The 16,897-nt window shown below is 37.8% G+C and overlaps 1 protein-coding gene across 10 annotated transcripts in view; it reads right to left on the bottom strand.

Moving 5' to 3' along the window:
• Positions 1-8,953: 8,953 nt before the first annotated feature.
• ZNF366 (zinc finger protein 366) overlaps positions 8,954-16,897 on the bottom strand; it is a 31,959-nt gene continuing 24,015 nt past the window's right edge. For all 10 annotated transcript variants that reach the window (XM_039729588.1, XM_039729593.1, XM_039729594.1 and 7 more), the window contains 2 exons: positions 11,712-11,886; positions 8,954-10,783 (listed from right to left, as the gene is read on the bottom strand). In XM_039729588.1, the coding sequence (XP_039585522.1) occupies positions 10,248-10,783; positions 11,712-11,886 (711 nt within the window). In that variant the 3' untranslated portion in view covers positions 8,954-10,247. The remainder of the gene's footprint in view (positions 10,784-11,711; positions 11,887-16,897) is intronic.

Below are 16,897 nucleotides of genomic sequence, written 5' to 3' on the forward strand. Positions count from 1 at the left end.
AGCTGTAAAACAAAAGAAATTTTAGGGATGCTTCCTATAGAGTCTGGAAAGCATTTAATATTGGTAAGATTATCTATTTTATTAATCAAGTAGACCTCCAAAATGATTATGCTATCTTTCTCTGCTCCCCTAACTCTTTTTGTATGACTCATGGATATTTGGGACAAAATTTTAAGGTGAAATGTTGAAGAAGCTTGAAAACAAAAAATCAAAATGGAGAAATTTTCTGATTTACAAGCAATTGCTCCTCTCCTTAAGGCAACACTGCAATTGAGGTGCTTGAGCTGCAGAAAAGAGCCACAGAATCACAGAATGACTAGGTTGGAAGAGACCTTCAAGATCATCATGCCACCTCAACTAAACCATGGCACTGAGTGCCACATCCAGTCCTTTTTCAAACACATCCAGGGATGGTGATGCCACCACCTCCCCAGGTAGGCCATTCCAATACTTTATCACTCTTTCTGTAAAAGACATTTTCCTAATATCCAACCTATATTTCCCTTGGTGCAGCTTGAGACTGTGTCCTCTCATTCTGTCAGTTACTGCTGGAGAAAAAGACTGACTCCCACCTGACCACAGCCACCTTTCAAGGAGTTGTAGAAAGTGACAAGGTCACCCCTGAGTCTCCTTTTCTCCAGGCTAAACACCCCCAGCTCCCTCAGTCATTCCTCACAGGGTTTGTGTTCCCAGCCTCTCTCCAGTCTCATTGCCTCCTCTGGATGCGCTCCAGCCTCTCAAGGCCCTTCCCAAACTGAGGGCCCAGAACAGGACACAGCACTCAAGGTGTGGCCTCACCAGGGCTGAGTACAGGGGAAGGGTGACCTCCCTGCTCCTGCTGGCCACACTGTTCCTGATCCAGGCCAGGATGCCTTTGGCCTTCTTGGCCACCAGGGCACACTGCTGGCTCATGTCCAGTCGGCTGTCACCAGCACCCCCAGGTCACCTTTTACCTGGGCACTTCCACAGAAGTTGGCAGATAATTTTTGGCAAACAGATCTCTAACTGTTCAACAAGCCCACATGTACACAAAAGCAAGTGAAGATTTTCTGGCTGTGCTTCGGGATGACAGGAACAGGATGAGACAACTCTTAAGAATCTGATTGCAGAATTTTATGGTTGTTGTCAATCCATTTTGTTTTCATTTGTCTTTGAAAAATTTCACATATAGAAATTGATGCAATGATGCATTATAAATATACTCTGGCTTACTGGACTGTTAATTCATGAGATCTAAACATAAAAGTGAGATTAAGAATTTTGACCACGCCATGCAAATCTATATGTTCTAACAGTGTGCTCTTACTTGCATACTCACACTCTATAATCTGAAAAGTGCAAACCCTGAAACACATTTTAAATTAATCTAAAATTATTAAATTAAATCAAAAATTGATTAAATTTTCAATTTGCTTAGTAGCAAGGACTGTTGTACTGTACTCACATTTTCTTGAAAATAGCAGTCATTCTGTCATTCTGCGCCAGTCATTCTGTCTGCTCATTCATCACACTGGGCTGCTCCTTTTTCTTTCAAGTATTTAATAAGAAAAGGATAGAAATGGCTCTGCAGCAATGTTCTCAGAGATCATCCTGACCACTTAGAGTGCTTTGTAGAAAGGTGATAGGTGGTCTAAGCACTAGGGTCTTAAGGAGCAAACGAGAACAAGTAAAATGAAAAGAGAATAAACTTATTTTAATTTAAAAAATGCAGAAAAATAATAATTTTGCAATTTTGCCACTATCTTTAAAAACATGCAATTAATCTTTCACTCTCCTCTATATGCATAATAGGATTTACACAGAAATTGACTCTACATGAAAGCCTAAAAATGCACAATTAAAGCCCTAGATAAAAGCCCTAAATAAATCTGTAAGTATCCAACAGGAATGACTAGTGGTGTGGTTTCATGCTGCACAGGTATTGGATCTGCTAATACAAGTCAGATAGGAAGACCACTGATGTCACTGCTGAAATCAGAAATGCTAGTGCATATCCTCATCACATGTTCATTAGTGAAATGGGTAGTGAAATATTTAAAATATTTCTGTCTTACAGATGCATGTTACAAAAGAGTGGGTTGAACAGGCAGCACAAGCAGGCCTCATCCCCTTCAGAGTGAAATTAGGCAGGTGTGCTTAACCTGCAATATAATATAATTACAATATTATATTATAATATAATATTATAATATAATATTATGGGGATAATATATTTAAAATGAAGTAGCTGCAGCGCAATGGGTGACATTTGCACAACGCTCCCCCACGATCCATCAGCCAGCTGGCTGGGGGTGGCTCCTCCCACAGAGCGCTGGTAACAAACATGTATGAGCCACTGTGGTCGTGAGCAACCCCAGACATTTCTGTAGGAAACATTTCAGCGGAATTAGTTTTGCTGGTGTCTAGTCTTTACTGTTCATGTGAAGTCTGCCTCGTACAATCCTTTTAGGAGGATTAGCTACTACTGCTATGTAGTAGCTTTCAGAAAAACTCTCATTAGGGAATGGCTTTTAATGCTTTCCATCAAAGTAAGATCAAGCTTCCAGGCAGTGTCTGCATGTATGTTTATCGGAAATAATTTTGGACCTGTCTGATCTTGGTATTGCTCTCACAGGCCTTCAGAATAGATTGTACTAGGCACAATGCTGTTTCAATATTAGTGTAACTTTCTTCACAGCAAGACTGCACCACAGTTGTCAGTTGTCATTATATTTATGTGGCTGGCTAGCTTTATAACCCGATTTTGAAAAATCATCTTGGCCTTTGAAACAAATAGAAAAATCATTATTTACTCTTTCTAGAAAATCCTATAATTGCTAGTAGAAATTCTGTAAAGAATAATGTAACTTGCAGAATTCCCTTGCAACATATCACCCTGTATTAATATATATTCTTTTGGGTTTATATCTTATACAACTGTATTTCTTTAAGAGACATTTATGTGACACCTTCTCTGACATTATTAGATAGTTCCTATCTCCATGAATTTCATAATAGTTCTCCACAAGGTAGAAATACGTTCCTAGTTTTCACACAAACCCATCATTGTCAGGTTTACTGCAACCCATTTTTTAGTTGGTTAACTAGTGTTTTGAATTTTTTAGTGTCTTGAATAATTTTTTCCTCAGTGCTTTTCCATTCAGAAGTGTAAGGGTATTTAAGTACTTTAAAAAGTGCAGTACAATCAGAGAATCCCAACTCCAAAAATACAAGCTAACATTCTCTACCAATGTAAATTGATAGAGGCCTTTTGAATAAAATGTTCCCACTACAAGAAATATGTCAGTACAGGAAATAATTAAGTAAAGGCAAAGTCTGGCTTCACCCAAATTAAATCATTTCTGTGATGGGATGGATGTAAAGGATAGTTTCAGAGAGGGTGATCAAAATGATAGGACACCGGAAGACTTATTCATAGTGTATCTATTCTCTGTTCAGCTGTACTTTCATTGCAGGCAATCGTTAGGAAAATCTATGCTATATGATTCATCATATAGCACACAACATCATATCATGCATTATCATATATAGAAGCAGCATTAGCACTGTGTTTCATCATTAGCAAATGTTGAAATTACTGACATCCTGCCTGTGTTTTTTAGATCAGATTTTCACTTTAGGAGCCAGCGGGAAAATACATTCAACTGTATCACACCACACGAGCCTAAGAGTGTATTAATGGGACAAATTTGGTAAAAGGTTGTGTGATAATTTGCTTGTCTCCATAACTTTAGATACTCTGGACCTTTCAAGATCTCACCATTTTCACAGAAATGCCCCCCAGGAACATTTGAGAGGCTCTCTCTTCTAATTAATTTCTGATGGTTAGAAAATGTAATTTAAAACTTAAGTGAACATGGCTCAGTTTTGAACTAAGTTGAAGAGGAAGTTTGTGAAAAATATCAAACATGTATTTTTCTAAATTTTTCTAAATCATATTTTTGTGACTGACAAAGAAGAAACTTCAAGAGTTACTTATACTAAGATACATGGGAATGAACTAGATCACTCTCCAACACATCTTCATCCTCTTCATGTAGAGGTAGTCTATAATCCTGACAGTAGGTGTTACCTACCATCAAAGCATCAGGAAAAACAAAATAAAATGGTGAAAAAACCAAAGGTTTAGTTCTGGAGGCAGGGGGAGGAGGGGGGGGTGTTCACCTCCAGCATGTATTGAATATCTTATTATTTATCTTATAGCAAACATTCCTGTTGCTTTCTCTATGCTCAAAAAGTTTGAAATTCTCTCTGTGATGTCTGATGATGCCAATTCAATCAGGATCTCATTTGAACAAACAAATTCAAGAGGTTAATTAGTATTTAAAAGTGACCCTTTCCTTTAAGAAAAGCAACATTAAGTGTCTTATTCAATCTTCTGCTTATTCCTTAAGATCTAATGGTATTTCTATTTTCTTAACTTCAATCTTACAATACATCTGGTTGTTTTTCCCTCTCTTTTTACACAATGCAGTTCTTTAAAAAACCTCTAAGAAAAAGATCTTTCTCTTTTAGCTTATCTGAAGCCAAGTTGACAAATACCATAATCACTCGAGGGCACTTTTTATGTCCTCTGTGTAGTCTGTAATAATAAAATTATCTCACTGCCTTAAAAGACCTGGCAGCTCTTATGCTCTTCTCTTCTAACTGGTCCTCCATCATTGATTTAGCCTTCCCTTTACAAGAACCACTCTTCAGTGATGCTCAGAGAAGAATGACCTTGTCAGACCAAACCCAGGCATTTGCCATATAAAATACCAAGAATGCCAAAAACTCCATATCCATTTCAATACAAAGTACAGCAGCTTTTCCAGTACATATTTATTTGCTTAAATTAATACAATACATCATACATGCTTTTACTATTGAAATAGAAAGCCAGAAACTAAAGATTCACATATAGTTGGTTCACTTCATGAGCTGTGGCTTTAAACAAGAACTCAATGTTCTACATGAAATAAATATGCAACATATTATTTGAAAAATCTGTTAGGAGTACAAAATGTTAGCTCTGTTACATCTTGTTCAGCTAAGCAGACATGACATTTTCAAAATGTTAATAACGATTAAAACTTCTAGGAATAATAAATACGTACTTATATTACTTCTTAACTGTACACTCAAAACAGCAGAGTCCAGCAGCACCATATGAAGACAGAAATCAAAGAATAGGTAGTAGACAAACACAGAGTTGTAGAAAGGTGGGTGCAGTAGCATTACTTGGTCTTTCCAGTAACTGTTTTACAGGAAACAGCACAGGATAAACTTTAATTATGATATCAATCACAAAGTATTTTACTCTTTGAGCTTCTGAACACAGAGCACCTGGCTTTTCTGTCACAAAGTGAAGGCTGTCTGGCAGCCAGAAAAACTCAGTTTCACAACGAGATGGCCGAGCCCTTATTACCAGACTGAAAACAGTTAATCCCTTTGCTCCAAGGTCACATTCAACTTCACTTTCCCTGTAAATATGTTGTCTATCTTCACCCTTAAACTTTACTAGCCCATATTTTGGATTTTCCTCCACCTACTCTGTGCTCCAAAGTGTCTTGCAGAACTCTCCCTGCTACCCTCAACATCAGAAAAGCCCCTAACTAAATTAACCACATGCCTACACTTGCCCAAACTCTCTATCGTAGGGCAAATTTATCTTTTCTTCAGCCTGACTTCTGGAAGCATCTCAGCTGTGCAAGTTTGTAGCCATTCTTATTTGCTGTAATGCTCTCTGAAATGATGAAACAAGGCTGTATAAACAATGCAGGGAAATGGTATAGATGTGCTTTTACGGAAAGGTGGTGGAGACTGGGCTTTAGTTTTATGTATGCCCATAAACTGAAAACCCACATAATATTGAACAGTAGTAAGATAAAGACTTTTTTTTTTTTCCACAGCATAGCTAGAAGACAATAGATAAACTCACATTAGGAAAGAGAAAAAGAAGAAAATATATCCCCCAATGTCCAGGACACAGGCAGTGTCTCTACTGGACTTCTGAGCCTCTACACAAGGCAAAATAAGGAAGCTAATCCCTTGAAAATTACAAATGGGAAATAGCTTCATTATGAGAGCAAATTTTGAATGCTATAAAGCATTTTCAAAGCTATTAAAAAGCAAAGGCTGTTACTGTCTGTTCCCAAAGCGGTGCCAATGTAAATAGTGTGAAAATAACTTATGTTTGAAAAGCAAGGTGCTTCACAATGAAGGCTGTTATTTCACTTTTAATTTGTCCCTTGAGGCCTCTTTGTAACAAGTGTCTCAGACCCATCTACACTATGTTCTACAGTAGGGACGACTGTCATCTCCTAACCACTGCTTGGGTCACCTGTCACTGTCTTCTTATCTCAGTAATAATATTGTTTGTAATTTCTTATTGATAACTTATAGTTTTAAATTAGGCTTTTATTATTCTGACATGAATTAGACTTGCGTGTTTAAGAATTAGCTTAGTATGACTTTGCGTCTGGGCAGAATCTTGAAGTCTCATTGTGAAGAAATATTCTGCTTTCTAGTAAAATGCGATGGAAAAGGGTTCACATTATGAATTACTTGCAAAGAGTATCGCCATTCTGGGACTTTTTTCTAGCCATCTCTATCTGGTTGTCCAGTACTTCTGCTCCAGTGACAACTGCACCTGCAGAAGTGGGTAAATTGACTGCAGTGAGTGTGCTGAAGGAGTCTGGATTAACCATTTAGACAACCCAGAACTGTCTTCCTTTCCTAACGATACAGATGGCACATTCTTTTACAAGGTCAGAAAGGAAACTCCAGTCTGCATGCTTCCAGTAGACATAGTTTTTGCAGTTACATAATCACATAATCACAGAATTTAGGTAAGAAAAGACTTCTTAATATCATGAAGTCCAACCTTTCAACAATCACCAACTGGTCAAATAGACTAAGTGCTACATCCAATAATTTCTTGAACATCTCCAGGGATGTCTGACTTGTTGCCCTTTTCTGGACATGCTCCAGAACCTCAATGTCTTTCTTGGAGTGAAAATTGACATAGGATTTGAGGTGTGGCCTCACCAGTGCTGAGTACAGGGGACAATCCCTGCCCTGCTCCTGCTGGCCACACCATTGCTGGTCCAGGCCAGGATGCCATTGGCCTTCTTGGCCACCTGGGCCCTGCTGGCTCATGTTCAGCCGCTGTCAGCAGCACCCCCAGCTCCTTTTCCTGTGGTAGCTTTCCAGCCAGTCTGCCCCAGCCTGTGGCACTGCCTGGGGTTGCTGTGACCCCAGGGCAGGACCCAGCACTGGCCTTGTTGAACCTCACACCATCAGCCTCAGCCCATGGATCCAGCCTGTCCAGATCCCTCTGCAGAGCCTTCCTGCCCTCCAGCAGATTAGCACTCTCACCCAGCTTGTGACATCTGCAAAGTGACTGAAGGGGCTCTCCATCCCCTCATCCAGATGGCTAATAAAGATATTAAACAGGGCTAGGCCCAATACTGTCCCCTGGGCAGCACCACTGGTGACTGTCTGCCAGCTGCAGTTAACTACATTAATCACCACTCCCTGGGCCTGGCCACACAGCCACATTTTCACCCAAGCAAAGAGTTCATCCGCCCAAGCCACAAGCTGTCAGCTTTTCCAGGAAAATGCCATGGGAGATAGTATGAAAGGCTTTGCTGAAGCCCAGATAGAATACATCCTATGATATTAGTGGCTGGGAGCTGAACTCTGCTGAAAATGTCTCCTTCGCTCCATTTGTCTGGACTGCAATTGATATGTAATTCTTTGTTTCTTTCTTGATAAGGATTGTCTAGCTGTCCCATAGCATTCTCCAATTAATAGACAAGATTTTGCAATGGAAGGGCTGTGTACTTTCCTGTTTTACACACCACAGGACTGAAGGACTTGCTAAATTCCACCCACTTGTATGATTACCTTTCTAGAAATTGCGAAGAGATTCACAGTTCCTTGCTTCTTCTTTTTATCATGTGAACTAATATATCTGGAAATGTGGAGTGGACTGGTATTGAACTATGCACAGCTGGAAACTACACCATCAAGAGGGAGACAATTCTAACAGTTAGAGACTCCCAGCTCTTGGCTGCACACATGCTCAAATGGGAGCTTTTGTCTGGTAGAGACAAGCTAGTGCCAAGAAGTTAACTGAAAGAGTTGCTCCTATTTCTGAGGGACCATCCACTAGACCGTGCTGAATTTCTACCCAATCATTTCCCCTATAGTATAAGAAATACATTTACACTCATTATTTTAAAACTTTCCTTACTTTTTTGCTTGACCACAATGTCTACCTTGAAAGAAAGATGGCTACTTTTTTAATAGGCATTGTCTTACAGCTAAAGCAAGGAAGAGGAATGTTTATGATAGAACAGTTAATCCCTGAAGAAACATTACCATGTACCTCTAGAATACACCTCAAAGACTTATAAAATTCTAAAGTGACCTATCTTCCAGTTCAATCTGGCATAACATTTTTATTTTAAAAAATATGTACATCGGACATAGAATTAATTTAGAAGAGTCACCTGGATGTTACTCTTTCTGTTACCAACAGCTTTTTCTGCATGAATTTCTGCATATGTTATACCATGTTTGGTTTGAGCCTTGAAAAAGGAAAACACTGCCTGTAGCCTTGGAAAACACTGTATATAGCCTTGGACTACACAAACCCAGTTATATGAGAAATAAGGACTTTGTCCTGTGAATGCTGCTTAACTGGTAGACATGAAGATCATTAATTGGAGAGGTGTGTGTTTTCTTATAGGGGCAGAGAGCTACAGCTACATGACGTGTCTTAGCAAGCCATAAAAGCAGACTACTATATTTAATTATAACTTGCAATACTGAGAGCATGATTGCAATGTATTTCAAATCAAGAACTTGGCAGGTAAGTGAAGAAGGAAGTAATATTTGGAAGAGATGTACCATATGTATGGATTTTAACCTTTTGAGCTGGGATATCCAAAGTACATAGGACAAATTTTATGATTAATTAAATTTTTATTTCCACATAAGCAATAGAATGATGCAGGGCTGCTTTTTGTCTTTCTTGAAGATATGGGAACTAATATGCTGTTCAAAGTATTCATGTAATTAATGAAAAGTTTAGTGAAAAGTTTAATGGAATATGCTTTTCCCGTATTGGTTACAATAACTGTATGGGAATCAGGGATGAAAAGCTGAGTTTGATGCCATAATAACAGCATGAGTGAAATTTGTCTGAAAGGCCTGCAGCTTACTGCTCAAGAAGTGTTTAATAAGAGAAGTTTTCTGACTTTAATAAGAGGAAGGCTTTTCTCTGTGAGGTACTGTTTGTTCTATAAGGGTAGTTTTTACCTTCTGAAACAAAAATTGACCAGATCTGTGTATTTCAAAATTATCCTTACTAGTAATGATAAACTGAAAAGATAAATGGTAAAGCTGCATAATTTTTTCTATTAAATGACTGTGTTATGTGTAACTATGGCAAGATTGTGAATGCTGCATGCTGATGCTGCCCTGTACAGGTATTGGTCCAAGTAGGCAGCAGAACAAAATGTTAACACAATCTATGCTATTTCACTTCAAGAATTTCTGAATATTCCCATACTGGCTGAAACACAGCAAAGCATGAACATTCCTTGTGCCAGGGAACTAACTTTTGTAATAAATTCCAGTCCTTTCAAAGCCTTACAGAACTGTCCTTTACAGCCTCCCAAGACATTAGTTTTTCTTATTATTTTGTTTCACATTTCTCATTGTAAGTAGTTGCACTAAGAGTCACTTCAGTAAAACAAAGTGTCTGGACTGTGTTAGTTCTGAATGTTGATAGCATTTTCATGCATGCCATGTTTAATAGTATTCCGGCTTATAATGTGAAATACTTTGTATTTTCAGGTATTTTTGAGGCATATGGTTAGAAGTTTTCATATATATTCAGTCAGATAATAAATCAGATGCTAAAGTATGTTGCTTTCTGCTAAGTAGAAAATTGGATGTAAGTATCTATCCCCATATAATAGGAAGTAAACTTCTGTACCCAACCCATTGTCTGTTATACATTAAATGGATAAATATTAAAGTGTTATTTTTCAAGATCTATTACATCTCTTGGTAACCTCAAGCTGCTTAATTCTTTTAATGTATGTGTTTTACCCTAAATTATTTTTAATAATTTGGCTTATTTATTTCTAAATACTACTACAGACTTCCAGGCTTTAGTAGCTTACAATTCATGTTAAAATCTTATGTTACCATTATGTTACCATTTTCCAGCTGTATTTAAAATGTCCATTTTAAATGCCTATAAGCATTGTTTGTTTTTCCATTTTTCTTTCCAGCAATTCTTTCAAGCTCTTGTTCCTGTGCTTGAAATACACATAATCAGAGAGAGAGTGACCAAGTCTGGCCTTTTCAAAAGATCTAAAGCCGAGATGTTCTTTGTTGTTTGTAAGCTCTCCCTCTCCACATCTCTCCTCTTTGTCTGCATTTCCTATTCTCTTCCCCAGTCCTCCCTCACTTAACACCTCTTCCTTGTCATTGCAGTAGGACTCTCTGAAGTCCTTCATCATGCACTCAGGTTTGCCAGAGAGATCTTGAGCCATGTACAGCTTGCTGTCATCATGATGGTATGTGGCAGGGCTGTATTGCTCTGCCTCATAGCAGTTGTCTTCCTCTTCTTCCTGGCATGAGCTTCCCTTGGCACTCTCACCATCAGAATGAAATGAGATTCCCTTCCCTTGGCTTTTCTGGGATAGATCAAATGGCTCTTCCTGTTCCAAGCTTCTCAAGACATTTGTCTGGGACAGAGCAATCCTTCCTCTTCCAAAACCTTACAGTGGGTTTGAGGGAAGGAGAAAAGGAAAAAATTATATATAGGAAATTTTACTACTTGATACATGGCTAAAAAACCAAATTCTGAGGTGTCTTTGTTTTACCTTTGTCTTCCATCCAGCTATCTCCAAGTACTTCACTGTTTACATCTCGTGGCATCTCCTTCGAGATGCTGCAAAAAGGAGTGCTATTGTATACACTTCACAGCCAGGTTATGACACACAAAACATTGTTTTATACAGCCAGCCTCTGGATGATGCAGGTGGGAAGAAAAGTGAAATGGTCTGGCCTTTTGTAAACTGAATTTTGCCTATCAACCTACTCACTTCCTCCTTCCTATACTTTTTCTAAACTAAAACTTGGATCTAAAGAATCACAGTCTTGGATTCTAAAGAATTCAAGTCCCAGGTTTTGTATCTTATGTTTCAGAGGAGTGGAAGAGACTAAAAATATGGTAATGTATTTGTTCTATGGACACCACGGTTCAAAGTTAATATTTTAAAAATTAAACACAACAGTCTCAGCAGTCTATGACTCTCCTTAATTTTTCCCTTTTCATCCACTGAGAAACAATCACCTGAAAAGCTCTATGCACTAGGCAGTGCTTCGTAAGCAGATCCATTGAGGATTCCATCCCCGTTCCAGACTGGAATCCAATAAGCTGTGAGAAAGGATCATAGGTGTTTGAGATTTTCTTTTTCTATCAATTTAGGATTAATTTTTGGTTTATTTGGGACATGTAACACTGCCATGTAATGCTATAGCAATATAGCTAATAACAGCTTCACAGGCTTATGGGATTCTGGCTCTTGCAGTAGCATTGGATCTATGGCACAAGTTTGTGGATCTGTAGTACAAAGCCCATTTGTGTTTATTGATATGCATATTCAGATCTCACAGAGAATAATCTTGCTGAAAATTATTACCTTGAGAGTGAAATCCTCTTTCCATGACCCCATGTTTGACTTTCATGTGCCTGGTTAGGTTTCCTTTCAAGGTGAATTTGCTGGGACAGTAGAGGCACTTAAACGGCTTACTATCTGAGTGCAAGTGCATGTGGCCCATTAAATTGTGCATTCTGTTAAACTCCTTTCCACACAGCTGTAAAAATGGTTAAAATGAAAATTATTAGTTTGAAGCAGTATTTTCAAGGACAACATTTTTAAAGGAAAGAGGACCTACACTTCTCAACTTAAACTCTGACAGTTTTAGACTGCAATATATTTTTCCAAGTTCCTACAGGCAAAAACATATGGTTGAGTATCTAAGACCCTCTGAAGTGTTGACATCTCTTAATATTGGTGATCAGCACACATAGTCCAGGATTGCCTAAAAGCAGTCAATGTTGTTGTAAGGAGGGGAAAGACTTAAGGGACTAATCTGGATGGCTCTTGACTTGAATGAGATTCAAAGTAAAAGTTTCTGCCCGGGTGAACCATTCCATTTGTAGTTTATACATATAGCCTTTAATCACCCACAATGTCAGGCAAGAATGGAATTATAAAATAAAACCAATTAAGGGTTTCTGTGAAACAGTCAAGCAGAATATTATTTCTTTTTAAACGGAAATAAAATGGCTGCACATTTTTCTTAAAGCTAGAAAAAGCAATTCCTTGTTTTTTTGTGTTTCTTGTTCACCCCCTTATTTTCGCTGATTCTTTCATCATTTGTTTATCAACTCCTGTGTTTCGGTATCTCCGGAGAGTAAGCTGCAATTTAAACAGTCATTTTAACAGGCTGCAAGAATGACTCAGCTTTCCCTGAAGCATGTTCCTGCCAGCTCAAGCCATTGATCGTGCAATTCTTCCTTTGATGGAACAATATGGGTGGGTTTTATTCATTGTTGTTTATTTAGATGGGTCCTTTTGTAGTCTGAACTCTTATGTATTATTAAGACATGAGAGTTTGACATCACTATTGGAGGCATCCAGTCTTACTTGTCTTTTGGTCTTTCCTTACCAGGATTTATAATTTTATTCACATTCAAGTGGCTATTTCCATCCTTTGCAAACTTCTGTGCTTGCTTTCTACATTTTTTTTCCTGACTTGTTTTATCATTGGATTTTAATTTTTTTTCAATTATTCATATTACTATATGAACCAGCATCACTATTACTGAGTAACTGAAACCTTCATCTAGCAGGGTCACTATCTGGCAGACAATTAATAAGTAGTAGTTACTAAGACTCCACCAGATTTATTTGTATAATCTGAATTCAGATTTTACTTATTTGGTATTGCAGAAGAAGTGATAAATCACTTGTAGATGTAAATTCAGAAAGTCATCACCTGGAATATCTGGATGAAATATAAATAGTGAAAGGATCCTAGGAAAAAAAGTACTGTATGCTTTGTGTTTTAAGACCTCTCTTGAGGGAAAATTGAATCAGTTCATTAACACAAAAATTAGCAAGTTTACTGTTTTAAAATAAAAACTACAGCTTAGTCAGTGCTTCAAAAGAGTCTGAAAACATCCACTTGTTTTTCAAAAAATTATTTGCTTCAGCTGCATAGGTCCATTTGTGTTTTTCTGTCTGTGATTTTACTAAAATGAAAACTCTAGCAAATAAATTTATCAGTAAAGTGTTAGACAAAACAGTTGGTGGAAAAAAAGAATAGCCATTGAAAGTGAGTAATTAATTTGAAAAAGTAAGATAGCTATTTCCAAGGGTCATCCATCCACTGAGGAAAGAATACTGTCTTCTTCATGTTCAAAGAAAGTTAATATGCAGGATTATTTACAGTCAGAGGAATGATGGAACCTCCAAATACCTCAGAAAGTGCTGGGAGGAATCAGACTCTCATCTACTGAGACTACTAATGAGCACAGAAAATTTGCAAGGAGTAACAGCAGCTGAGTATATCTTGACAGCTGCTGGAACAACCTGTAACATTACTCTTGCTACAAGAACGTCAACCATAATATCTCTCTAATACCTCTTTGCTGAAGGCTTCTGGTTATCTGCTTGTATTATGGCTGACATATGTTACCACCAGAACTTGCTTTCCTATATCTAGGTCTTCTCTACTCATGTTAAGTAGATGAGTGGCTTCAGTACTGCATGCAAACACTTATCTTCATAAGGTCTGGAGTGTTAAAATTTATTTACAAGGCGCATTAAGTTGATTTCTGTCAAGGCAATATTTGTTTCTCTTTCTTCTTATTGAAAAGACAAGGACTCAGTAAAGGTTATTTACAGCATAAAAGTTCTGTGTCTGAATAAAGTTGATGGGTTTTCCATTTCCCAAAGGCAGGCACATCTTCAAGATATGTAATGTGTTCTTGTCCTGAAATCTCCTCTGGGGACATTAGGAAATGGTTCTAGAGTGCAGAGGCGTGGCAGAAAAATTAAAGAAATGCAGACAGGAAAATTGTTTTTCAGAATGATGGGTCTCTGTGGCATAATCTCCGTTTTACTGATCATTTCAAAAAGGCACAAGACACCTTTCAGATGAATATCTATGATCCAGATGTAAAAGGAAGTAGGTTTCTCACTTGTATGCTGGAAGACTGCAATTCAAATCTAGCTGGAGTACACAGCTAATGCTCAATTAAGAGCTTGAGTCTGCAGATCAAACTAGACAATTTTACAAGATTTTCTTTCTCTCTGACATGACAGGCTTGTAAGCAGAGTGCAAAAGATGACCCCGAGACAGTTCCATGGGAGGAGCTCCAGAAGAACCCACTGCACCATAGCGCTCAGGGAGATGAGAAGTTTATGCAAGAGAACTTGGGATATTGGGAAAAACACAGCTTACTTGTGGACTTTCTGTTAGGCTGTCTAACAAAATAATGTTAGACAAAATAAAATTAAAGCCTTGAAGAGAACACCTCATCTGCAAGTCTGTGCACAGACTCAGTTGCACTGCTGATGAAATGGAGTTTAGTATAGTTTGCTAGAATAATCTACATTAGTTGTACCCTATATTTTTTCCTTCTAAGCCAGCACATGAAGTGTCATCCTTCCAGATTTGTCATCAGTTTTGTTTCTTCTCGAAGTACTTCTCTCTCACATTTTCTTTGATTTTGACTCCTGTTTAAAAACCACATTTTTTAGATGGGGAAAAACATGGTGTTCAAAACATCTGTTGCAGATATTTGTCTGGGCTGAAGAAAAATCCATTGCATCCTTTATTGGAGGTCTGAAACATTGCTTACTTCAGCACTAAAAGCAACAGTAAATTTCATTGAACCTTTCTCTACAAATCCAAATTACTGCTGTTGCACCAGTTGTTGGAATACCTTCGTAAGTCTTCAGATTTTGGGGTTTTTTTCTTAAACAGTAATAAACAAGACAACACAGGCTAAGGCCTTTGAATGCTACAGACAAGTTCACTCTTCAGCAGAAAATCAAACAGAGATCCAGGCTGCAGCTGGGTGAGGAAACAGAAGGGACAACTATTTGCTACTCCCTCACTTCTGATAGTATGTGCTTAGTTGTGATTAGACACATAGGAAAGCTCATGTTTTCTTTTTCTGTGAGAAAAAGGTAAAGAAAACCATTGCATGCGGTGAAGTATAAAGGCTACTGCTGTGCTCTCTTTCCCTTGTATTCTTCTTCTTCTTCTTTTTTTTTCTTCATAAGAAGGGTGTTCCTTTCCTCAAAGAAAGAAGGAGAGGGAGAATGACTGTAAACTGTCCAAAAGGACCGTGAGAAAACAGGAAGCTTTGAAAAGTACAAGAGAAAGCAAGATGAAATCTATTTGCAGGCGGTTCCCCGGGGACATGTGAGCCATTGTTAAGCAGGCTGTTCATACAGCTATATCCTTCCTTCTGCTGAGGAGGAGCTTGGTGCCAAAAGGCTGCTATCTGGTCATTGCCTTAACCCTCCAAGTACCAGCTAGAAATATTTGCTTTCAGGAGTCTTTGGGAGCTGTCAGAGAGGTAATGTTAGGATGTTACTAATGCAAAAAAGTAATTCTCGATTCTGCATCTGCTTATTGTTGCAATCTTCACTGTCAGGGGCAATGATGCTGGTTCATGCCCCTTCAAACATATGAGAAACAGATTCACTATGCTTACTTGTTTCTTTCCTCATTGGAACACTGGGTGGGGACAGAAAAGTAAAAAAATAAGAAAAACAGGTGTTCCTGTAGAGCTTTTGTTACTGTCTGGAAAACATACTGGTGATACTCCACTTCCCAGTTCCAACTATTGCCCTCTCCAAGTTTCAATAGTCTGTCATCATCAAACACTAAGCTGAACACAACCTTCCAGCTAATCTGCACGTACCAAAAAGTCTACATACTGCACCCACAAAATCTGATCCAAAATTTGAGATTATTTTCTGAAGTTTGAGGAGTCAGAGAAGGACTTCAACCAAATGGGAACAACAGGCTGGTTTGCAGATGTTCTCAAAGAATGAAAACCTCCAGCAGACCTGACTTGTTACACCCTAAGAATTTCAGTAAAATTAATTATTTTATCAACATAAAGAAATGTAAGCAGTACTACACAACATACTACTTTCATAATACATACATTAAAATAAAACAAAATACTGAAGTTGGAAGACGTTGCTGCTAGTTTTTCAAAGTATAATGTTGTGAAGTTAAGAAAGAAAAATCATGCAGTCAGAAAGATTAATTTTGATGTTTTCTTATATTAATTGTATTCTTTAACTAAAACTAGTGCTGAATATCATATATTCCTATGACATTTTGAAATTCTACATTTTTTCAAGACAAAATAATTCCATTTAAAATTTTTCATCCATCTCCGCTTCTTCATAAGTTCCTTTTAAGAAAATATTCAATACCATATATATATATAGGATGCAAGAGTTATAGAAATTGCTTCCAAATCAGGCTTTACTTACTTATGCATAAGTAATATGCTCCACTCTGTATTTACAGCCATCTTAGAACAAATTAAAGGGGGAAAACATCTACAGCCTTTGACTTTGTAAAGCATGACTACAGTAATAAACCAGATAGGCAGCAAAAGAACTTATGCAGCATCCAATACTGAGTAAGAATATAGATATGAATAATTAATAAGAAATATATTAGAAGTAAGCAGGGTCAATAAAGTCTTAAAGGTCTATGGGGAGGGAGGAGAAGAGAGATAGAAAGGGAATGCCAGCCTCCAGTGCTGGGGGAAAGTGGCAAA

Source organism: Passer montanus, unplaced genomic scaffold (assembly GCF_014805655.1).
Source record: "Passer montanus isolate IOZ18808 unplaced genomic scaffold, ASM1480565v1 scaffold7, whole genome shotgun sequence".
Taxonomy (NCBI): Eukaryota; Metazoa; Chordata; class Aves; order Passeriformes; family Passeridae; genus Passer; species Passer montanus.